Genomic DNA, 24,510 nt, shown 5'->3' with positions numbered 1-24,510 from the left:
AAAAAAAAAAGTGGTAAGTTAGATATAGTGGCCAAATGGGTCAAAAATACTCTGGAAAACAGTTGCTAAAGATAAATTGAAAGACAAGAGTTCTTTAAATCTTCAGTAAATCATACCCTATATAACTCACCCCTATAATTCTCAAGAGGTTCTGGACAGTGGGACATTATTCATGCGCACATAACTTAGATGAAGTTACTGCAAAGGGTCCCACACATCCAGTCATATATTCATCCATGACTTCATCCATGACTATATTCACTTAAAATTTCTCAGAAATCTTTCTATTGAGGAAAGCAGGATTCAACAACTATATCTCTATTTATTTTAAAGCATTTTTTAATGTTCCAAACAAAAACAAAGCATTATTCAAACCCAAGCTATTAGAGCATCATCCTTAAGTGCTGTTTGGCCACTCTACCTATTATTCTTTCAACAGAAACAAAACAGAGATCCTATTATCAAATTTGAATGCTAATACATTTCCAGGATAATGTGAATAACAAACAAATAGAGTCTTACAATACCATCTCAAATGCATTTAGAAAACTGTTAGGAGAGCAAAAAGTCCATAAAGTAAGGCACAAGGGTAGGCAACAAGAAGTTGCTGTCCTTCCATGTCCAAGGCTGAAATAAAGATTTTGGAAGCAGAGAGACTACACCAGGCAATGATGACCAGCGCTGACATAGTGCCAAAGGTGCCCCTATAACAAAGACAACAGAGATGATTACCCTACACAAGGAGAAAAAGAGATTATTCAATCAGTCTTGCCTTAGTTATGTCCTTAGTACAATATTTATAACTGCTTTCTCTAATAAAATGTGACTGAGAAACCATATGGAATTGAAGACCAGACAGAAAAGTTTTGTGTAAAATTCACCGTTAGAGATAAAACATTTTATACTTAAATACAACACAAATGAATAGAAACAAAGGAATTCGTCTGTTGTTACTATCATGTATCAATATTCAAGCCACAACTTCTGAAATCCTTTTATACAAATAATGCTAGAAACTCCTGTTACAGCTACAGAATTCCTTCAAACCTCTCTTCTCACCAATTTATTCCTAAATTTGTCCATCATGTGAACAGAGATATAATTGGATTTGCATTTTAGTAGCACATCTAGTCCCCACTGATCTCCAGTCCACTCCTTAGGTGAAACAGGAAGGAATGAAGTGTTTGTGTGGCCTTCCACCTCATCTCTGATTATCCCTTTCATATCCATATATGGATTCCCTTTATATTTGTATGTCCAAACATTTGAGAATATTGAAAGAATTTTTTTCAAATTAATATCTTCAAAAATAATTGTAGAGGCAATTAGTGCTTAAGAAAAAATAGACAAATAAGGGTAAATCTGCTTACCTTGGGAATTAAAAAAAATGAAGCTTGTATGATAAAGAGTGACAAACAGAACATATCATTTAAGATAATAAGACATAGGATATAGATGAGATCAGGAGACATCTCCAACTTTAAAGCAAGTAAGCAACAACATCAACCAAATTAAAGAGGACATTGTCAAAACTTCCTAATTCCTATTATTTGATTTTTCATCACTACTGCTACACTACCTCACATGAGAAGGTAGACTCTGAATCTGAGAACTATATTATTTGTGAGTGTTACAGAAATGTCTACTTTTCACAATTGAGCCAAAGCAAAAGTAAAAACAAAACAAAATAGAACTGCAATGTAGCTTATATGCTTAAAATTATCAATATACCAAAATATTTTAAAGTATCTTAATAAATGTTATATTTATTAGTTTGATTTAGATTAGAGAAATTTCTAGAGTGATATAACGTAAAGATTTTTGTGAACAAATTATAGCCAAAACTGTCCTACTTTCCTGAATTTATGTATAGCTTTTTAATCATTGTTCTTTGATTGCTTTACCACCAAAATGAGGTGAAGAAGTAAACTGTTAACACCTTTGGAGCAAGCCTTAGAGATGATAGTCTGCTAGTGTGGATCAGCAGATAGAGACACTTACTGCAGTGAAAAGAAGATGGCACAGCTGGATAGGATGACCATGGGCAGCAAACAATAACCCAATACACTCGCCACGCAGCCATAGGACACCCCTGAAGAGCTCATCAAATTTAGTAAGGTGTGAATCCCCAAGCAGCCAATGGCACTCATGCCATACACGTAACCAAACTGGATTTTTCCTCCCTGAAACCATGAGGAAAAACAGATTACACAACAAACAGCAAGAGAAAGTTGGAATATCAACAGGAGAGAACATTTTAGAATCAATCAGCTCAGTGCTGTACCCAATCTTTGCAGTATAATCACAAGAAGACTGGGAATTCTGGATAAAACAATGCTCTAATGTGAATTCAGGTCCTGAAAACCAAAAATGAAACCAATTATTCTTTGAATGTCACAGCATGACACAGAAAAGACAAAAGTTTTTAGCCTTACACTTTTTATCATAAATTATCTAATAGGGACACAAAGCATAAGAATACATTTTCTCTTTCTCATAATAGTAAAAATGACCCACCATATGATCCAGCAATTCTGTTCTTTAGGTGCCTAAGGAATGCAAAAACACTAATTTAAAGAAATTAGCTATTCACATGTTCATAGCAGATAATTTATGATAGCCAGCTACAGAAACAACATAAATGGTCCAAAACAGATGATTGGATTAAAATTATACACACACACACACACAAAGACACACAATTGAATACTACTCAGTTATAAAAAAAAGATGGATTTTTGCCATTTATAACAACATGAATGAAACTGAAAGGGATTATTCTAGGTGAAATAAATCAGAAGAAAAACAAATACTGGATAACTTCACTTATATGTGGAACATAGAAAACATAAAAGAAAAAAGAAGAAGCAAATGAAACCAACCTAAGCAAACCCTAGAAAAGCAGACTTAGAAAAGGCTAGCAGAATGGGGATAAGTGGAGAGGTAGCAAGAAGGGGCGGGGTCCATAGAAAATGGTGGAGATATTATGGAGGGTAAAGTGGTTGGTGTGGTTGGTAAAATACATGTGAGAGAGGTGAACCTACGATATTAAATTCAGTTTTAATAACAATAATACATTTCCCATAACTGATGAATATTTTAATAAATATATACAATAGTGAAAAATACAATTTAGTCTTAAAGATTTACAAGGCAAATTATCAAAAGTAGTAAACATGTATGATATTTACTACATAAGGTCCTATTCTAAGCTTTTCAAATATACTAGCCTGGTCAATCCATATAACAACTAGGAGATAGGCACCATTGTTATGCCAATTTCACGCATAAGGAAACTGAGGTGCAGAGAAGTAATTGGTCCAAGGTAAAATAATGTTAGGAAACAGAGCTCTACTCTGAAACCTGGCAGTTTGTCTCTAAAATTTAAGTCCTAAACATCTGCAGGAACTTGAAAAAGTCTTAAAATAATAGGATTTATTTAATCCAGGATAAACCAATTTCACCAGAGTCTTTTGTTTTCATTAAGTCTAGTACCAGTTTACCTGAACCCAACTTAGGAAAAGCTAATCTATATTACACAACTTGTAATTAATCATTAAAACAGAGTGTTAGGGTCCGAGAACTCTATTCTTTCGAAAGACAGAGTGTCACACAAGAATAATTCGCAATTCGCAAAGCAGAGTTTATTGGGCTGGCTAGCCAGGGTCAAGCCGTTCCCTGCTGGACACGCAGGACTGAGGGTTTGAGCAAGAGCCCACCAAAGGAATGTCAGGGAATATACAGGCCTTATTGGCCGTTACATACGTCATAGCCCCTGCAAATTCAGAGGCCGTGCAAATTGAGAGCCTGCGCAAATTCAGTTTAGCAAATGGATTCAAAGATTAACAGATGTCACAGCCTGGGTCACAGCTCAACCACCCAAGGACAGGTTTCCAGGAATAGATGTCTCATTTCCTGGTGCCTCAGGTCCAATCAGCCTGGGCCACACCATTCCCATTATCCAATCATTTTAACTGTACATTGTCCCTCTTCAACCTATAGTTTTAAGGGTCAGCATTGTGTGTGCATTTTGCAAGCCGGGGTGGGGGATGGGGGAGTGCTTGCCTGGGCTAGTTTTGCTCAGTCCTGTTTTACGTCTTGTTAAAGAAAGTTCAGGGCACAGTCTGCTGGACTTCTGAAGACTCATAAAACTAACCAGGCACAAGGGAATGGGAGCTGAAATAGCCCCACTAAACATCCAGAGAAAGTCAGAATCTACTATTTATTCAACAGAGGATATTTTAATATTTTCTACCTGAGAATGTGAAAGCTTCAGTAAAGAATGCATTTAGTTTTTATATTTGCATTAAGCTAATCTGAAATCATAGGTGAAATTTAAATAGGTTGTCTTTTTCATGAGAATTACACAAAGCCAACTAAGGATCTGATAAATTGATCTTGAGCTTTTGACTGTAGTTTTTTTTTTTCCAATTTCCCCAATTATTATCCATGAAGTGCTTCTGTCTTAAAGAATAAAGAAATGATTATTTTGTAATTAATTAAGAGCAATGGAGAATGTGGCCACTATTTTAATCTTCTAAATTGTCCAACTATTTTTCATTCTTCTTCCTCTGCAGTTGGGGAGGTTAGTTACTATTTACTTCCTTCACAAAATGTCCATGCGCTATGCTGGCTGAATTGTCTTCTGCATTAACCTTAAGTCCTCACTGAGTAGCTTTGCATTTTTATGACTACTTTGTGAACTAATGCTAACAATGCTAATGGATCTGCAAAAAGAAACACATCAGTCATACAATGCTCTGTTGAGTGAGTTTGCTCTAGTTGGAAAATAGGACAATTTCAAACCACTTAAATCTATTAGAGTAACATTCTGCTTAATATTTTAATTGTCTGGTATAATTCTAAGGGATAGTTGTAATGGTAAAAGGCAACTCCCTTGTACCCAAAGACACACAGCTGGGACTTCCTGACCAATAAGCATTTTTGCAAATGGAGTGGGGTAAATGAAACTAATTTGGTAAAAAAAATCTCCCTTTTTATATTAGTTACTGACTACCTTCTTTATCTCTTTACTTTGTTAGTTTACCCAATTTAAGTAGTAATTCAATTTGGCAGCAACTAACACATTTTAATTTGTTTAAAATTCTAACAAGGGGCTGCAATTAAGATGAAAATAAGTGTTCCTTTTTTTTTTTTAAGATTTTATCTGTGCATACAAAACTGGGGTACAGGCCAGTTCACCGCAGGAGTGGTGAGTGGATTCACCAGAGGCAGAGTGGGGAGCAGAACAGGCCAACTGATGAAGTACACTGCTGAGGGGAGCAGCTGGTGGATCAGGAGAGTTCTGAGGAGCCTTGTGATCACCTCCAGTGGGAGGCCAGGATCAAACTCATGCGGGAGTGGCTTTAGCTTCTTAGTGCTGTGCTTGCTTTAACCCTCTGTTTCACGGGGGGGGGTGGGGGGGGGGGTGGGGTTTGACCTCAATTTTTTAAGAATCTTGTTGTACCACTCTGGTAAACTACATCCCAATTTGAAATACTAATTATTATTCTGACTTATTCTGACTATATGCTTTTATGTTGATCATGCATGTTCCTTTTCCAAATCACTCTTAACAGAAAAAAAAAATAAAGAAATGAACTCATAGCTTAAAGCCACTGTAATTGTTGTTTTCTGGGTAAAAAAGAAAAAACTAATGAGAGGAAATAAAGAAATATCACTAAAAGGTCTGTGCCTTTTTAAGTATAAATCATAAAGGTTATATTTGTATGTGGCTATGACTCATGCTCCATGATAGTGAACATATTTTAATATTGTTGCTCTATTTCATTTTACTTTCTCAAGTACAATGCAGCTCCATGATAGTGAATATATTTTAATATTGTTGCTCTATTTCATTTTACTTTCTCAAGTACAATGCATATACTAACTAGCATACAGGAGCATTATCCTTTATACCCTAATTCTAGATATCCAGAACAGGATTTAGTCAGCTTCAAATGGATTCTGAGTTAAATGTAAGTTCATTAATGCCCAGTTTGTTTTCTTGCTTTGTTTTTCTATATTTTTAAGGAATCAATTCTGAAGTAACAACATCCAATGATATAATTGAAGTGATAAATTAACATTTTCACATATCTACCAAAATTTCAGGACAAGAATCTTCAGAATCACTAAATAAACACTTTTTTTTGGTCTTCAGAATGAAGAAGTGAAGAGTGAAACAATAGATTTAAGATTAGAACTAGAAACAAAGTAGGGGTTAATTCAATTTTTTCATGATTTCTGTTCAATTCTTTGCCTATATTACTGTGTACTCAAAACAAATGAGAGGATATTTAAATAATTCCAACTAACAAACATACCCAAAATATGTATTAATTACTTTCAATGTTTTTCTTTAATGAATTATAGTAGTCTTTTCTGCAGAAGAGTAAATCACTGTTATATTATAAGCCACCTGAAAAATAAAGATGTATTAATATACTAAATTGATTATTTCTATTTGATTAACTGACATGACCTTATTTAGCAACTTAATATAAGATTATCAAATTATTGTAACAATGACAGAAAAGAGATGAAAGACTAAATTAAAACTCTATCTGATATAATATTTAATTTACAAAGTGTATGAATTGCTGTGGTACAAAGAAGCTAGATGTTATCTCTAAATACTATTGTGTTGGATAAATACAGTATAATTTTGACCACATTACCAAGTGGTATGTAATTAATAATGAAAAAATGAAAATGTATTTATTTGTAAATATATCTTATATCTATTATTAAAAATTGTAGCATGTTGGGAACAAACAGTTACTTTATAGGCAGTCAGTAGTTATAAGAGGGGAGGTGGACTAAACAATTATTTTAAATGTTTGTCTGAAAATCTTTAATCTCATGTATCCTTTGCCCTGACAATATTATCTCCTTGTGCTTAATGAAATATAATTTTCAGACTGAATTGACCATCTTCTCATCCTCTGTCTTTAATCCTCTGTTGTAACTCCCTCCTTCATATAAAATCACAAATGACTTTTCTATTTTCTTCCTTTTGATAAAAAAACATTTTTCTAAAATATCTTTTATATGTTTATATCTTTTAAATGTTTAGTTGGAAACATGTCTTTCTTTGCTTTTTTGGTGACCTAATACTCCCAGATTTAAAGAATAAATGAGTCCCCTGTAAAAGATAAAATGCCTCCATAAAAAGGAAAAGAGTAAAAATAATTGAGGAGCCCCCTGGGTTAAGTTCCAGAGTTATGAAGTGTTGGCACTAGGCAACACCACACTGTTAAAGAGACTAGAGACTAGGAGCAGGTTATAAAGTGCAGGATGCTGCTCAAGAGCAAGATCCTGGCCTTTTTATTGGTAAACTAGTCATACAGCTTTAGTCATATGGGGAAGCAGAAAAAGGAGGTGGGGAAGTAGAAGCAGGGGAAGAGTAGAACTATATTTTTCATCTGCTGATAGCTTGGTATGTAGATCAAGCCCTGATTCCCCAGTCAGGATTTCAACCTTATCAATAAAATGTTCCACTGATCAACTTCTGGGGTTCTTTGATCAGTCAACTGCCCTCCAGGCTTCCTGGTCATACCTCCTGAGGTATAAGTCAGGAGTAAATTTATGCATCTATCATCAGCCCTTCATGCATTCCCGGTCATACATTTTGATACATACCCTCCCCAGGGTGATCTAGCTTTATGTTCTTAACTGACTGGAAAATCACTTTATAGGGTTGGGCTCCTATGACCAGGCAGTTCTGACCTTGCTTTAAGAATGTAGAACGGTGGATAATAAAATGGAGGCTGGATAGGCTGCTTAGGATTAGCAGATCCACAAACAGCCACAACAACCTGGATCAATCCTTGGCCAGGGAGCTAACCCACATGGCAGTGCAGACCTCTCCGTCTGGTCTGCTTCTCCCCACAGTAGTGTATTTCAGTAGATCTGTCTGTTCTGTTCACCACTCTGTATCTGATGGATCCTCTAAACACCCACACCTCTTGCCTGTACCCCAGTTCTTGTATGCATAAGTAAATAAATCTTTTTTTAATAGAATAATAAAAATAATTGGGAAACATAGTTCGAATAAATAAATCATAGATTATCATTTATTCTATGAATAAATTAACCTAACTAGATATGAAAGCAATATCACATGTCATTGGATATTAGAAAAATCTGAAGATACATCCCAGCAAAGAAACACAAAAAGAATTTGTCCAATGTTGTTACAGGAATTTTACAAAATATAAGAAATAAAATTTAGGCTTTCCCAAATCCATGTGGTGCTTCAATTTTTCATAAATTACCTCCAGTTTTTCTTGAAAACCTACCTTGATTTTGTTTGAAATTTTATTTAAATTTATAAATAATTAACACTTTATATAGTGACATACTTTCTTCTCTATTTACAAAAGATAGCTTCAAACACAGCATTAGAAAGAACTCAAACTAAAATCTGGCACTAACTGACATTTACCAGAAGCAGGGTGGCTCCCAAGGCAATGCAAAACAGAATGGGTCCTGCGAGGTCAGTTTCATTCATAATGCTGCCATCTGCTGGCTTCATTGGATTTAATACTGTCAAGGTTTTTTGCCATATGTGATCAAAATTAATCCCCAGTTCTGCAAAAGAAAAACAGAGAGAGAGAGAGATAACATAAATATAGAAAATTAAATAAGTAGAATTATTTAATGAAAGGTTATTATAGCTGGTTAATTTATTTTGTATTGTAATCAGTTGTTAGGCCATTATAATCTAGAGTTCTATATAATGTGTAGTAACCTTAAAAAAATAAATTTTGTTCTCAATAAGTTAAAGAAATATTTTAGAGAAATATTTCTATCAGGTGAAAAATTCCCTGCTTTATGCTACAATTAAATAGTTGAAATATAATTCCTAATAGAAAATGGACATTTCACATAAAACATAAAATTACAGCTATGAACTAAAACTCCCATCCTCTTACCCATTGCTTTTTTCCTGTATTTTCCATTAATAGTACTTTTGATGTCTTGTCATATTTTGAGAATACCAAGACTGATTAGTATTATCTAAACTAAATATCCCAGATAGGGAATTTTACTTCTCCCCTCTCCAGTGAAGAAAGCAATTCTATGTTAACTGACTAAAACTCCACAGGGAAGGAAAGGAAGTAAAAGTAATCATGCTGTGCACACATATTTTAATAAGGTCACTGCTCTATGTGTCTGAGTCTGTGTATTCAGTGATTAAATTCTTCAGGCAAGTTAACCTTTCCCTTTTATGAGTGGTGGTGGAGAACAGAATATTCACAATCAATTGGATTAAGTACCAATGAGTCCAAATTCATTTAGAAATTTCTAATTTGTTTTCAATACCTTGTTTTTCAAAGAATGTTTGCCCTCAAAGACCCTTATGCTAAATATTCCATTTCTTACATCTTTTTTAATAATAAATCCTAGTCAGATGACATTCATCTAAGTGTATCTGACTATATTATCTGACTTTCTATATGGCTATAGAAATACAGAAATACTGATGCCATATCAGTTTATTTTCTTACCATTCTTAGGAAGATGAAGCAGAAAATAAAAAAGACATTTCAAAAGAGAAGAACATGGCTCCACTGTAATCAAACTGGTTATCTTTTTCTACAACTTTAAATTTCAGTAACAGTGAAAGAGAAGATAGTAAACACTGGAGTTAATCTATAATAAAGTACCCACATTTCAACTAAAAATATTTAAGTGGGGCCCTCCCTGGTGGTGCAGCGGCTTAAAGCACAGCATTAAGAAGCTAAAGCCACTTCAGCATGAGTTCCATTCCTGCCTGCCCCAGAGGAGATCCACATGAGGAGGCAGACCTCTCCTGACCCGCCCGCTGCTCCCCTCAGCAGTGTGCTTCATCCATCTGCCTGTTCTGCTCCCCACTCTGTCTCTGGTGAATCTTCTCATCCTCCACATCTCTGGCCTGTACCCCAGTTCTGTATGAATAAATAAATAAACCTTTAAAAAAAAACACATACTTTCAAAATGGCTAAGATATTTCTTGGTAGACGTTTCCAGAGGATGTATAAATTGGCAATAGGGCCTAAAAAGGTAGTAAATATCATTAATAAACAGGAAAATACAAATCAAGACTATATTGAGATATGACTTCTTAGCATGAGTTAACCTGTCAGAATGGTTATCATCATGAAAAGATGCATACATACACTTGTGTGCACACAAAATAACATTGTTAGCAAGGATTTCAAGAAAAGGGAAGACTTGTATACTATTGGCAGGACTATAATTTTATGAAGCCACTGAGGAAAAATAAAAATTGAACTACCATATGATCCAGCAATTCTGTTTGTTATAGCATTATTCACAATAACTAATTATGGAGAAAAATCAAGTGCTTATAAAAGAATAAATGAATTAAGGTTTGGTGCATAATAAAAATTGTATATTATTCACTTATCAGAAAGAAGGATATTCTGTCATTTGTAATAACATGGATGGCCTTTGAGGATTTTATGTTCAGCAAACAGAAAGAAAATACTACATGGTATCACTTGCATGTGGCTCATAAGAGATGAAGAAGTTAAGCTCAGAAACAAAGGAATGGAAAAGTAGTTGTTAGGGACTGGGGTGGGGAGGAAGAAAGAGGTTGTGAAAGGGTTGAAAAAAGGAAAACTCACACTTTTATAGCTGTGGTTGAGTCAATATACTTTTAATCTTATCTTTTTTTATTTTACTTAATTGAGCCCAATTCTTCCAAATAAAGGAATGTATCCTTAAATCATTTTCATGTGTCCCAGATGAAGAAACCTAGTGTGGTCAGATACACGATATAGTTCAACTTCTTTTACAGGGGTACATACTATCTAAATACCTTGCAAATATTGACATTCTACCCGTAGAATACCAGATGGGCTTTTAATGAGCCTATGACATGGAACAGCCTTGCTCTAGCAGGGACCTTGACATTTTCAGAAAGTCAGCCAGACATTGTTCTGAGCTAGGATAGAAAGTATATACTTGCATTTAGTTCACATCCAAACTGACAATGAATTGGAATGGCTAAATTAAAAATGAAAAAAAAAATTACAATTTAACTTTCATGTTGCTCCCCTTTTATTTCTAAAATATTTATAAATTTATTAATGAACATATATTTGAAAATTACAAGCAGTTATCCAAGTTTAAAATGGGGTTTGAATGCTTTATGCAATTTTTAAAATAGCTTTAAAATAGTAGGCAATCTTAAAAATTGAAAATGCTATAGTTTACATTAATTTCATTAATGGCTTATAGTTGTTTTCCATCTTGATTTTCCATTTAGACATTTATGTTAGCAATGTTTTCAATATTCACCACCAAAAAGTTAGCTTTTATTCAAAATACCTTTTCCTCAAAAGGAATGACCATTATTCCTGAAGAAGCTCAGATGAAAAATGGTTTGTGAGACATTATTAATGATTTTTATTTAAAAAAAATTTTTTTAAAGATTTATTTATTTATGCTTATAGAACTGAGTTACAGGCCAGAGGTGTGGTGGGTGAGAGGATTCACCAGAGACAGAGTGGGGAACGGAACAGGTGGACCTATGAAGCATGCTGCTAAGGGGAGCAGTGGGCGGGTCAAGAGAGGTCAGCTGCGTCATGTGGGTCAGCTCCCTGGCTAGGGATTGAACTCATGCAGCAGTGGCTTCTGAGAGCTTCATAGTGCAGTGCTGTAACCTGTTGTGCCGTCAGGGAGAGCCCCATTATTAATGATTTAATCCATTTATTTTATAGCATAGCTAACTTCTGCACATTTTGACATTGAGCCATGAAACAGTGAAGAACGTAAGATCTATAAACACTTTCATAAGAAAAAGATCTTATGTTTTCTATCAATACATCCCTCCATAATATTTTGCTTTACAATTTATTACAAAGTATGTAAGTGAGATTATAAGTGTTAATTGTAGATAGTCTAATTTAGCACTTTATTATGGAGATAAGATACAACTGCTATAAAATTTGAATGCAGAATTTATTGTTTTGCTGTCATCTAGTGGCAGTAAAGTATATGAAACAGATGCTCTAAAAATGAGTTAGTACATTTGTGTCCTATGCAAATTGTGGCATTGGCCTTTAAAATATAAGCATCAGACTGTGCCTCAAATACAAATGCCAAATATCACAGTCATTTCTCTGGTCTGAGATATTTGAATAGATCTTTATTTTTCAAGATGTATTTGTTAATATACATATATATGTATAAATATATATATATATATATATATATATTATCACATTATCAACTAGCAGGTTTTCATTCTTACATAAAACCAAATAAGTGTTTAAGGAAAAAACAAGTACATTTTCAATGACATATTTTGTATAAGAGCCATTATTATAGCTTCATAATTTTATAGGCTCCTTTGGTATATGCTCAGTAAAAACTAGCAAATGCCATTTATCATACTTTATCCTAGAAATCCTGTCTATAGCTTTTTCATATCTTCTAGACAGATGAGACTGGAGGCTTTTACAAAGTCACCCAGCCTGAAAAATATACTGGATCAGAGACTGGAATTTCATAGCTGTGAAATACAAAATTATATTAGGTGCACTCTCTTCAAATATACTATACATTTGGCAGGGGGAAAAATTACAAAAAGAAAACAACTACCTGGGTCATAAACTGGGAAGGATATGTATCTACTTCTTATTTAAATTTTGGATAAGGCTGTATTTGAACTTAGAATACCAAAATAGAAGTATTTCAAGTAAGTAAAAGAGAAGAATAAATATTTTCAATAAGTGTTACAGAAAAATCAGTTAATAATTAAAATATAAAGTTACATTCCTATTTTTCATATTAACCTAAAATAATATTTGATGAATAAGAGATTTAAGTGTAAAACAAAAAAAAATTTAAAATTTAATAAACTAAGCCAGAGCTGGAAAAATATATATTCTAAAAGAGCACTTGGAAAGAAGTTACTGAGAGAAATACTGTGGCTTTGAAAGCATGAATACTAAAATTTCTATATGTCCTAAAGTCAATATGTAAATTAGATGGCAAACATAATCCAGGAGGAAAATGTTGAATTACATATTCCGGACAGTAGTTAATATTCTCACAACACAACAACAACAAAATGTCTGTAAGTAAGCAGGGGAATGAAAATCTTAAGATTCCAACAGGAAATCTTGACAATCTGACAAAGAATGTAAAAGATAGTCATAAAAAGTCGATAAGCATATGGAAAAACATTTCTATTAATCAAGAAATACAAAGTGTTACAGTTTGTCTATGAAATTAACAAAAACATCACATGTTCTAGTTTGAAGATACCATGGATCATCCTTTTTCTAGGTCAATCACAGTGTAGATACTTTGACCTAGAAATCTCACTGTTATGGAGCCTATCTAAGTGCAGACTTAAATATATCAAAAATATTTATTATGATGCTTACCAGTAGGTTAATTATTATAAGAATCAATCTTATAGTGCATCTCAATTACAATTTTGTTGTATGTTAAGCTATTAAGATGCTATTTTGTATAATGTTTTCAAATAATATTTAATGACACAGATGCACTCATGGTATAACTTTAACAATAAAATACTCTATACTATAATCCAACATTCATTTAAGTATTCATAAATAAATGCATATTCAGGGTAATATAAAACTCATTTTTAAGTATATAGAGTATACAGAGTTTGGAAGAAAATATATTTAGTTAATTGCAGTCATGTCTCAGAGATAAGATTTTCAATAATACTTAAATTTTAATTGGTGCTTCTATAATTCCCAAATTTCTTTGTTGAATATAGATAACTTTTTATAATTAGACAACCAATCGCTTTTCAAAAGTACAAAGAGATGTTTGTGGAGTCAAGAAAAAAGCTCAATGAAATTAGCTTATGACATGCAAGTGTTGATTGTTAATTACAGAAACAAAAGAGAATGAATTGGTTAACCATAACCAATTTCAAAATGCTACTGGCTTCTAAAGTGCCAAAAAAAAAAAAAAATCTATTACATAATTTTTCTGTGTTTTACTGAGTGGTATAAATCTTTCACATTTTACATTTTGCGACAAAGAAAAAAGTGTTTCAATTCCAAGTGCTGCTTGTGTTCATATGAGGTAAATAATAAGCTTTTGATATAAATTTTTAGAAATTTTAATCTACCATTTCTTTTTAAGATTTATTTATTTACTCATATGGAACTGGGATACAGGCCAGTGTTGCAATGTGGTGAGAGGATTCACCAAAGACAGAGGGGGGAGCAGAACAGACAGATAGACAAAGTATACTGCTGAGGGGAGCAGCGGGCTGGTCAGAAGAGGTCTGCTGTGTCATGCCATGTGGGTCACCTTCAGGGTAGGTGGGGATCTCATGCTGAAGTGGCTTTAGCTCCTTAGTGCTGTGCTTTAACACACTGCACCTCCAGGGAGGACCCAATCTACCCCTTTGCACATGACTGTATGTAAAGGGTTTGGTTTAGTTTAATTTGTGATTTTTTTACCCTTGGCTCTAAATATAAATCTAAGTTTTTGTTTTCTAGCACCTAGAATTATCTTAATATTTTTTAAGAGAAAAAGCTGAAGATGTAGAGTGCCTGGATTAAAAAAAAAAAAAATCAACGAAAGGAATAACTTGGAAAATCCAAGCTCCCTTGAGGAGCTACAACTGCAAGAGTCCTGGGGTTTCCATGTTACCAGTTGCGCTATTTACTGTGGTTTGAATCATATTCCTCCTCTCTTATCCCTACGCAAGTAACATAAGAGGGTGAAAATGAATCAAGGAGAAAAAAAAATTGGCTGTTTTCAAGACAACAAATAACAAACATCAAATTAACACTGCCCTTTTTGTTCCCTGACAAGCAAAACAGAAAGCAAACAAAAAAAAGTGCTGTTATAAGCACTCTGCCAAAAGAGGTCTTCAGTGTTGTCTACAGAGAGTTAGGGAGTCCAAGTTCAAGGAACAGTGAAGAACCATTTGGAGCATGTGACGGCCTGCTGGGACTAGGAGCTCTAAAATATGGCCAAAGGTTATGACCAAGGTCTTGCTAGCTACAACTGGCATTGCTGGAATCAGCAGGAACACACAGCTCTTCTTAAAATTGAAGGTATTTAAGCTCAAGATGAAGCTGAAGTCTATCCAGGTAAGAGATGTGTTGATGCATATAAAGCAAAGGATAGTAATGGGGGAATGGAAAATTTTGCTGATGCAAACAGTGGCACTCAAAATTCTGAAGCAACCTAAATGTTAGAATCATAACACATATAATCTGCATGACTCTGTAACCCTCAGGTTTTAAATTTATTGTAAAGTCAACAAATAGAAGTGCATTGTGTTAAAAAAAAAAAAAAAGGAAACTAACAATTGCAGCAATAGCATTTGTTTACTTCCATCCTGCCCCCTACCACCTCTCTCCACCACCATACACCCAAAATTGGCTTCCAGTGGTTTAAGATTCTTGGTTTGGCAGTCTCTTGTTTCTGTGTGAAACAATCACACACACACACACACAAACACTGCTCACAGCATACTGACAGTACAAATTAAGTGCTGATTATTGCTATTATTCTTTGAGCTGTAGCCATATTAATAGCATGTCCTTAACTTATCTTCTAGCAAAGGAGGCTCTTCATCAAAACTGTCAATGTAAGGAGATTGTGAGTAATAATCTGGGTTGGATGCTGGCTGAAGAAACTGTCCTGTGTAACATGTTGACATGAGCATCTCTGGTGGCACAAAAGAGGTAGACTGAGGCTGCTCACTGGTCTGTTGACTAGAAAAAGGAAAATATTGCTGTTAGACATCTAAGAAAAGACAATGACAAACTATCATTTTGTCTATATGGATTTTTCTAGTTTGTATGAGTAGTTACTCACGTAAGACAAAACTTGCTTACAGTTTCTTTAAATACAGCATTTTATTTCAGGTCAAATTCCCTCAATTTATTTATTAATTTTTAAAGTTCAATATGCATTGCTATTTATTCCTCTCATTCAGAGGGGATGATTTTGTTATTGTTTCGCTTCCTTGATAATATTTTGAGAACATAGGATTTCTCCCCTCAGGAATGATTACTACAACCACCACCAAAACACCCGTAGTCCTCCTTCACAGTCCATTTTGTTTTCCCCCACTCCTCATCCTCTTCAAGCTCCTTTCCTTCCCACCCATTGTCACCCCAACTTTGTTCCCTCTCCTTCCCATCCTTGATGCCTTAGATCTATGGTCAACTTTCTAGGTTGATTTTATAGTTTGTATTTGTCTAACCCTTGCTTGATTCCTCTACATTCTACATATAAGTTAGATCATTTAGTATTTATCTTTCTCCTTTCAGCTTACTTCACTTAGTATAAGCCTTTTTGGTGCTATCTCTGATGCTGCAAATAACATGTGATTTTTGATTGCTGAATATTACTCAATCGCAAACATATAATACATCTTTTTGATCCACTTGGCTATTTTGGGGTACTTAAGTTCTGCATTCAATTAAAAAATTTCTGCACAGTGAAAGAGACAGTAAAATGTCTCTCTGAAGACATTGAATGGAAGAAAAGATTTGTATACCATAAATCTGGCAAGGGACTGAGATTGAAGACCTATAAAGAGCGCCTAAATGAAAGTCTAGATTGTTAAGTCTTTGGGACTTTTTTGAGATGGTTAGGTCCCTTATTATTCATTTCAGAGTAAACAACTTGTTCTTTAAACATAAATATCTTTATTATATGATTAAGTAAGTTTAGTCAACAAAATTTCATGTCAGTATGCCATTGGTAAAAGCAAACTTTAAAAATGTGTTTCCATGTATCCACATTTATTTGGAGATGGGACAGGGTGGGGAGAGACAGAGGCAGAAAGAGAGTAATTCTCTAATTCCTGTGTCTTTTACCAGGATGATCAGTATCTCATTTTGACTTGATGTATATTTTAATTGAAACACTCACTCTATGAATAAAACATCAATTATCTGGAGTTTGTCTGAGGTACACTAGTAAATCATTGGCCTGACTGTTTTATGAACCTAATAAAATTACCACTGCTAATATGTCCTCTTCTAATTCCTGACTTGCAGTATGGGTTGGAATGTAAATGTTACCTCATCAGGAATTATATCTAAATGCTAACTATCTGAAGCAGGCTAAGAATAACATCACCAGTTTATAATTATTTGGTTTTATTAGTCTCTATCTCTTTGTCATCTTGACTTCTAGCAATGTTGATACATATAACGATGTATAAAGAAAACTGGTAAAATTAGGATGAGAGAAGAAACTGTGTGGTCTATGTCATTACTTAAGGAAGTTCAGTCTCTTTCTTAATGGATGGTTGAATTTAGTTTAGCCTGAAAATGTGGATTGCAAATGTAACCCAGGTACTTATCCCTGGAGAAGAGAGGGAAGAAAACATTTTTAAGTGACTGCTACCCTTCAGTAATATAGGTGAGCAGCTGAAAATACTGTTAGATAGCCCTCATTGTGGATTATATATTTTGTAACACAGTTCAACATTATCTTTAATGATCTAACTGTTAAGGGGAAGGATGTCCTAAAGGAATTCTGCAGAGTCTTATGGACTCCACCACCTACTCCAGCTTTCTGGACCCTACCCCCTACTCCAGTGATTAGAAACTACAACTCCCAGCAGTACCAAGGAGAGAACTTTGAGGATCCAAGGGCGGAGCTAGCAGGAATTCTTGGACATTTGGGGCATAAATAGGGCACTATTGCATCTCTCGCTCTCTTGCTTGGGGAACAGCTCTCCGGACCACGCGACTCGGTGTGTTCAGTCAGCCTATCCGTAAGGTATTCCAGTTACTTTGTATCCCACACTCTTTCCCTGGGTTGTTTCCTATTCCTTTCCCCTTTTGTAAATAAACCCATTATTGACCCTTTTGTGTGTACCTGCAGTATAACAATTGTGAGTGTGCAGGTGAGACCCCACAGACAGGCGGCCCAGTACACTCTGGGCTACCCTGTAACAAAACGAGAACCTCAAACACTTTTTTTGTTTGCTCTTGACCTTCCAAAGTGTAAATTGCAGCATAAATAAAATCAAGGTCTTTTTCTATTCTTGGATAATGTGACAATAAGCCAATTATAAAGTGTTATCCTTACCCATCAGTTTTTTCTATTTTCAAAAACATTTCTATTTGCCTAGTTGTAATGTGATAAATGATTAATAGAGAGATGAAACAGTCAAGTATATGATAGAGGAAGGTAAAGATTGTTTTTCATAAATTCTTATGACAGCTTTACTGATACTGAACAACATAAAATAAGTGCATGAGTGAAATATGATTCTAGGTATTTACTTTATTAGTTTTAAAAGCATTAGATACCAATACATTTCCCTACCACCTTGGAGCAGTGGCCCAGCAAGAGAAACAAGAGGACAGTTTATGAAAGCAGCATTTATCTATCTGTCAGTCGGATCATTCTGATCTGACTGTCAGTCTGAACAACAGTGTCCAAACTGCCTTGAGAACAGTTGGAACAAAGAACCAACTTTGTCTTTTTCTACTTCTGTTCAAAAATTTCAAGATACTTATCTGAACTTTAAAAAGTAAACTTCAAACATTTTGTGAAATATGCTTGTCTTCATTTCATTTAGGAGTTTTCACTTTGTGCAATTAATTGCCCATTTTTTCTAACATTTCTTAAATTTTGTGAGGAAAAATATTATGGATCGCACCTTTATCTTGAGGTTTGAGGGTCCCTCTTAATTTCTGACACTTAACAAGCAATCAATAAGTGTTTACTAAATTAAATAAAATCTGTCTTTAGAGCAGTGTCTTAGAAAAATCAGGTAAAAAATGCTTTGTATCTGAATTTAGGCTACTGTTAAGTGATCTTTTGAAAAGAGATTAACTTTACCCATAAGTGGGTCTGAGGTGACAAAGTTATTTATGGAGACCTGGAATAATTTCTCTGCTCTTTTAATGAGATTTTGTTGTTGGGCACTTAATTTAGATATGCTCTGGGGAGCTTTAGTTTCCCGTAAGGAAATTTCTGCAACTAGAAACCCCTTTGTCCTAACTTTATGACTTAAATAACAGCACATTTTCCCAATGTAAAGTACTTACAGTCTGGATCCATAAAGACTTCCATAGACGTTAGGATCATCATGGCTTTGCTCCTGATTATCAATGGTGTAATTAGACTGGTAAAAATCAGAGTCAAATTGTCCCAAGTTCGACATCCTGAAAAAAAAAGTGTTTTTTAAAAAAAAGAACTTTATGAGTCCATAAAACTTCTTTTGTGATATTTACAAAGGTGAAGTGATATGATTATAGATGTATTCCTACCAGAGAATGAGAGATTTTCTTTGGATGAGTTAGGTACTGAAAGTAGCGTATGCAAATGTATTCTAGAAAGTCAGTTTTAAAATATGTGCATTGTCACTTAGCTTTTCTGAAGTTTTCACTCAGGAGGAATTTTGACTTTACTAAGTTGATTTTAACTGATCTGACAGTACTAACGTTTTTCTTCAAATATCTTATTCTCAGCAGCTTAATTTGAAAACTTGGTACACATATTGAAAGATTTTCCTTTGATCAGTATCAGTTCCCCATTTTAAGCTAGGGTGTGTGCAAATGCGTATACTCTTGTTGCAAAGCCAGAAAGCAAAAAGCTTCTGATGATAAAAGCACCCTACCACCCTATGTGCCAACTTCCTAGTTCTAATTTCCATTTCTTAAAAGGCATTTGAAACATTTCTTTTTCTCTTGCTCTGCCTGCTCTAGCTGGGCTTCTGGCTGAGTCCTAGAAAGAAAGGCTCAATTTTGCCAGTGGGACAGTCTTTCTTTTTGCAGTCTTTCTTTTTGTACTCTCTCTACACAATTTCCACTTACTCCTGGGAGAGAAGAGAAGTGTATGACCTTGACTTAAATCTAATGGTTAAAACATCAGAGGGAAAAAGAAAATTTGATGGCAGAAAAATGAAGTGAAAGAAGATGATAGCTAGTTAATAGTAATTCTACAGATAAGGATTAGAAAACAGAGTAGGATATCTTTTCAATTGGAGAAATATGATTACTCAGCTCAACATTCTAATTTATGGTTCAACAATTTTTATTTCAGAAGAGTGTATTTAAGAATTACTAGGAGTAATCCATATAATGATGATAGTTTATTGAATAATTCTTGTAATAATTTTCAAATAAAATCACACAGCCTTAGTACTAAGAACCTCCTTAATCAGAAACAGTCAAGTAGCAATTGTCAAATACATCAATTATCTCAGTTCAGTAAAAATACAGAAATATTTCTAAAATTAGATACAACAATTTATACATCTGATCTAATAAATTAATATTTTTCATTAGTGGTATGTATAAAATTAGTTATGAATTATATGAACTAAAATCAGGACCAGGTTTGTGTTCAATCTTTTAACAATTTATAATTTAAAGAACTTAAAATGTAATAGTATTAACTTTCTCATTTCTAGAAAATATGTTATTATAAAACAAAGAATAATTTCATTTCATAACATACTAAACTTTAATTTAAAAAACTTTGCTATATAACTGTTACTAATATAGCCCTTATATAGCCCAATTGCTTCACATTTTATGTAGATTCCAAACTTTACAGAAGAATCAGATACATACCTCTATATATTATGTTGAAAAATCTTCTGACAAGTATAATTTTGGTTGAGAAATTTATAACAAATCAGCTGATGGAAAGATGACCTGGCTCTATATATGTGTGTCTAAATTTATACTCTGACACTCTAAACAGATACTGTAGCCAAAGGTGGGGGGAAGGGAATAAGGAAGAAGTCACTAAAAGCTAATATATTATCTATGACACTTGCTAAAACTTATAGTGAACTTGGAATTTCATATAGTGGAATGATAGATTTAGTTTCTTTGTGTGCACGTCTCATTAAGACCACTTACTTGAGGCAACAGAAAGTAAGGGGCTTTAAAATTCCCAACTGTTTCAGTCTATAAGAACATACTCAACTTAGAAAATATTTTTTAATAGTGAGTGAAAATTAGTAAATATGATGAACTGTCTTCAGATGACAATTTTAGCAACAGTCTGCAAATGGGCTGCTGTCAATTTTATCCAATTGTGAAATATTCAATTAATAAACAGTATTAGACATCGGCAAACTTTGATCTTTCCCATTACTTATTTTTCCATCAGAGAACCTAATGTGATTTAGTGCTTCATACAAGCAGGGAAAATTCTGTCTCATTTTCCAGTCAGTCCTGAGCACTGGAAGGCATCAGCTCATTTCCAACCTAGGAATTTACCTGAGTAAGCGCCTTCTACATCTTTGGGTAACTTCAGGAAAATTCTTGCTAGTTTATCCAAGTAATCTGGCTAATATTCCCAATTCCTATTTGAATGTGGTATATTTGTCCCTAAAAGCATTTTCATGGCTTAAGATGACAATGACAATTTCTTGTGATGACTTTTCTGTTTCATGCCAATTCTCCTTTCTAGGATTTGAGACTTCAAGTGTATTCAGATCTCAGTGACTGAAGTCTGCAGTTCTAGGGTAGATTATGTGACCTTAAGAACTTTCAAATAGAGTCAATAGTAAAACAATTCTTTCCTCATTAAAAAAAAAAAAAAAACCCTGGAATTTGAATTTCTGTAATGGGGAGTCCTTTCCACGATATTAACTAATACTACTGACAGGTACAAGACTGTGTTATAGATGTTATAATTACAAAAGAGGACACACTAAACATATGTGCAATTCAAGAGATATATGTTAGTGTTGATTCTATTATATCTACAACAAATAATGACTAGCAAGGAATTATTCTATGAACTTTAGGTTAAGTCACTTAACTTTTGCAACTGCCCCTTGAAGTTTTATTCCATTTTACTTAAAAAAGAGAGACCATAATTTTTTTTAAAATTTTTTATGCATACAGTACTTGGGTATAGGCCAGAGGTGAGAGCATTCACCAGCGACAAACAGGGGAGCAGAACAGGCAGATCTACTGAAATACACTGCTAAGGGGAGTAGCGAGGAGACAGGAGAGGTGTCACATATGGGTTAGCTCTCTGGCTGAAGGATGAAATTTTGGCCATAAGTAGCAGTGATAGGGATGAGACTTAATCCCTAGGTCACAAGAGAAGCCCCACACTCTTTCCTCTGACATTAAAAATTCAGTGAAAAGTTTATCAAAAAAATATAAATATTTTATATATTTAGTTAAAATATAAAACTTATTTCATGACTTTGAACTTTTTAACTTAAGTTTCCTTCATAAAAACCAATTCGATTAAATGAAGTACAGCAATATGTAGACTGAAAATGACATATAAAAATACAATTAATCTAAGCCTCAAGTGAATTATAAAGCATGAAGCACTTAAGATAGAATGATTTCATTTTCCTGACAAAAGCATTAATAGATCAAAAAATACGTATGGCAGTACATGGAAGCTACTTTTATACATGCAATGTTGTATCAGACACACCATAGTGAGCAGGCTACATAATGCAGGATGCTTCTGAACAGCAAGATTCTGGTCTTTTTATTGGTAGAATAATCATACAGCATCAGTTGTAAGGGTAAGGAGGAGGAGGAAAAAGGAAAAGAAGTAAACTAGAAAATGTGCTGTCATCTGTAGTATCAGGGGTTGTTAAGTCTGCCCTTCAGGTACTTCTCATCTTCTTGAAGACTCAGCATTGCAATTAAGATCAAGCCCTAGTTCCCCAGTCAGGGTTTCAATGTTATCAACTAATTATTTCACTGATCAGCTTCTGGAGTCCTTTGTCATATATGGCCCTCAGCAATCTCCCCCACCCCATCCCAACCCCCTGCCCCGGGTTTCCTGATCATACCTCCTGATGCGCACCTTTCCCAGAGTGATCAAAGCTAAATGACCTTAAAAGGTCCATATATTATATATATTTCCATTTGCTATACAGAGCATCACATTCTATTCACAAAGAGAGGAGGCCAAGAGTATCAGACTGAAATGGACTTTATTGAAAGTCCGTGAGATGTCGACTCTCAGCAAGCCGAGAGTCGTGCTCCCCATGTGTCTTTATAGAGTTGGGCTACTACTGGAATTTTTGGTGTGAGGGGATCTCTCCTGCTGAAGAGGTGGAGTTGTCAGCTTTATCTCTGATTCAGCTTATCTCAGGTTCCCTGTTTCTCCTTGTGCAGGTTATGAGGGTCCTCTGTGTGCTCCCTTTAAGGACCACTTTTTTCTGTTTTCCTTTCCTTTTCTTCTTGCACCCCTCCCCTCTCTTTTCCTCTACTCTTCCCTTCTTTTTCTCTGTTCTCTCACTAAACTCTGCCAAATGATCTCATCAACTCCCTTGGCTTTATATACCACATACATAATTTCTAAGGTCACATATGAATCCTTCATTTTTCTTTTCAGCTCTAGTCTGTTTAGAATCTCACAATGATGAATATTTCAAACTTAATATAATCCAAACTAAAAAAATCTGTACCCTCCCCAACCCAATGCTCATTCTCCAATTCAATAAATGACTCATTTATATCATAAATAATCTAACCTGTCAACAAAGTCTATTAATTCTAATGTCACCTTTTGAGTTTGGGGTCCTTGGTTCACTCTGGAAAAGGTTTCATTCACCATAGCTCCCTTTTCAACAGAACGTGGTGAGGTTCTCCACAAGGCAGAGACTCGGTTTTATTTAAAGAGTAAGTTTATTAGAAAGAGACAGGAGGGAAAAAGACACTTGCATAGACACAAGTAGGCAGAAAGAGTAGCCCTGAAAGGGACAGGTTTGCAGGGTAAAGAGACCTGCATGGTTGCAAGCGGGCAATGTCTTAGGAGAGTGGTCTCCCCTGAGGTCAGTGCAGAGAAGTCCCGGCATAGTACAGGTTATGGGCAGGCAGGATGCTGCTGCCTTGCAGAGGGAAGAAACACCTGCATAGGCACAGGTGGGCAGAGGAATGGCTGCCCCCATGCTGGTGGAGAGACTGCCCTGATATAGAGGGCCTCTCCTTGAGAGGGGCTCACTCCCTGTAAGCCTAGGTTTGTTGACTTTGAATAGAATCTGAGATTCCTGATAGGCGTCATCTCCAGGTCCTTATCTTTCACCTTTTGGATTTGTGCTTCAGTCACAGCCCCCAGCAGTCAGTTATCTGCTGGGAAAGACTGCAGATATTCAGGCATCCCAGGCACTGGCTGACCTTGATTTTGTGGTTGTGTCAATTGCTGCACTAGCCCCTTCTACCCATCCCATTTGTGTGATGCAGTCTTGTGATGCCTGCCTACATTCCTTCCTCCATCAATTCTATCTATAAAATAGATCTCCGTGTAATAAATTATATCTCCATCTTATCAGCTTGGCATAAGCCTACCACATTCTCCACTTAAACTGTAATTATTCAATAAAGTGAAATATTCCTCTTAAAATACAGACTTAAATGGTGGTAATAAAGTTTATACAACAAAGACTGTAAAAACTGTATCTTTAATGACAATGACTTTCCAAAAAACAGGGAAACTTTTCTTCTGTGGTTGTTGACTACAGTTAATGTGGGAATAAGGAGAAAATCTCCATTTGTAGTTTCTTAATTTCTC

General features: G+C 34.7%; 2 protein-coding genes across 2 annotated transcripts in view; one reads left to right on the top strand and one right to left on the bottom strand.

Moving 5' to 3' along the window:
- Positions 1-24,510, top strand: part of GUF1 (GUF1 GTPase homolog (S. cerevisiae)) — a 134,793-nt gene that overhangs the window by 83,629 nt on the left and 26,654 nt on the right. The window lies entirely within an intron of this gene.
- Positions 542-19,162, bottom strand: YIPF7 (Yip1 domain family, member 7). Its single transcript, XM_004681320.1, has 5 exons — positions 19,047-19,162; positions 15,579-15,740; positions 8,450-8,597; positions 2,002-2,183; positions 542-704 (listed from the first exon to the last, which is right to left on the bottom strand). The coding sequence occupies exons 1-5, from the start codon at positions 19,160-19,162 to the stop codon at positions 542-544; spliced, it is 771 nt and encodes a 256-aa protein (XP_004681377.1).

The sequence above is a fragment of the Condylura cristata genome, unplaced genomic scaffold, assembly GCF_000260355.1.
Source record: "Condylura cristata isolate star-nosed mole 26May11 unplaced genomic scaffold, ConCri1.0 scaffold00012, whole genome shotgun sequence".
Lineage (NCBI taxonomy): Eukaryota > Metazoa > Chordata > Mammalia > Eulipotyphla > Talpidae > Condylura > Condylura cristata.
The sequence above is the reverse complement of the archived record's forward strand: the minus strand, read 5'-3'. Positions and strand labels throughout refer to the sequence as shown.

Bases quoted from the DNA above. Each gene is read 5' to 3' on its own strand.
- YIPF7 (XM_004681320.1), bottom strand. From the start codon at position 19,162: ATGTCGAACTTGGGACAATTTGACTCTGATTTTTACCAGTCTAATTAC. The intron at 8,598-15,578 runs AGATAAGTTAAG...TTTTTCTTTTGC, and splicing joins GAAGAGCCTCCTTTGCTAGA to AGAACTGGGGATTAATTTTG. The intron at 2,184-8,449 runs GTAAATGTCAGT...TCATGGTTTCAG, and splicing joins TGGGAGCCACCCTGCTTCTG to GGAGGAAAAATCCAGTTTGG.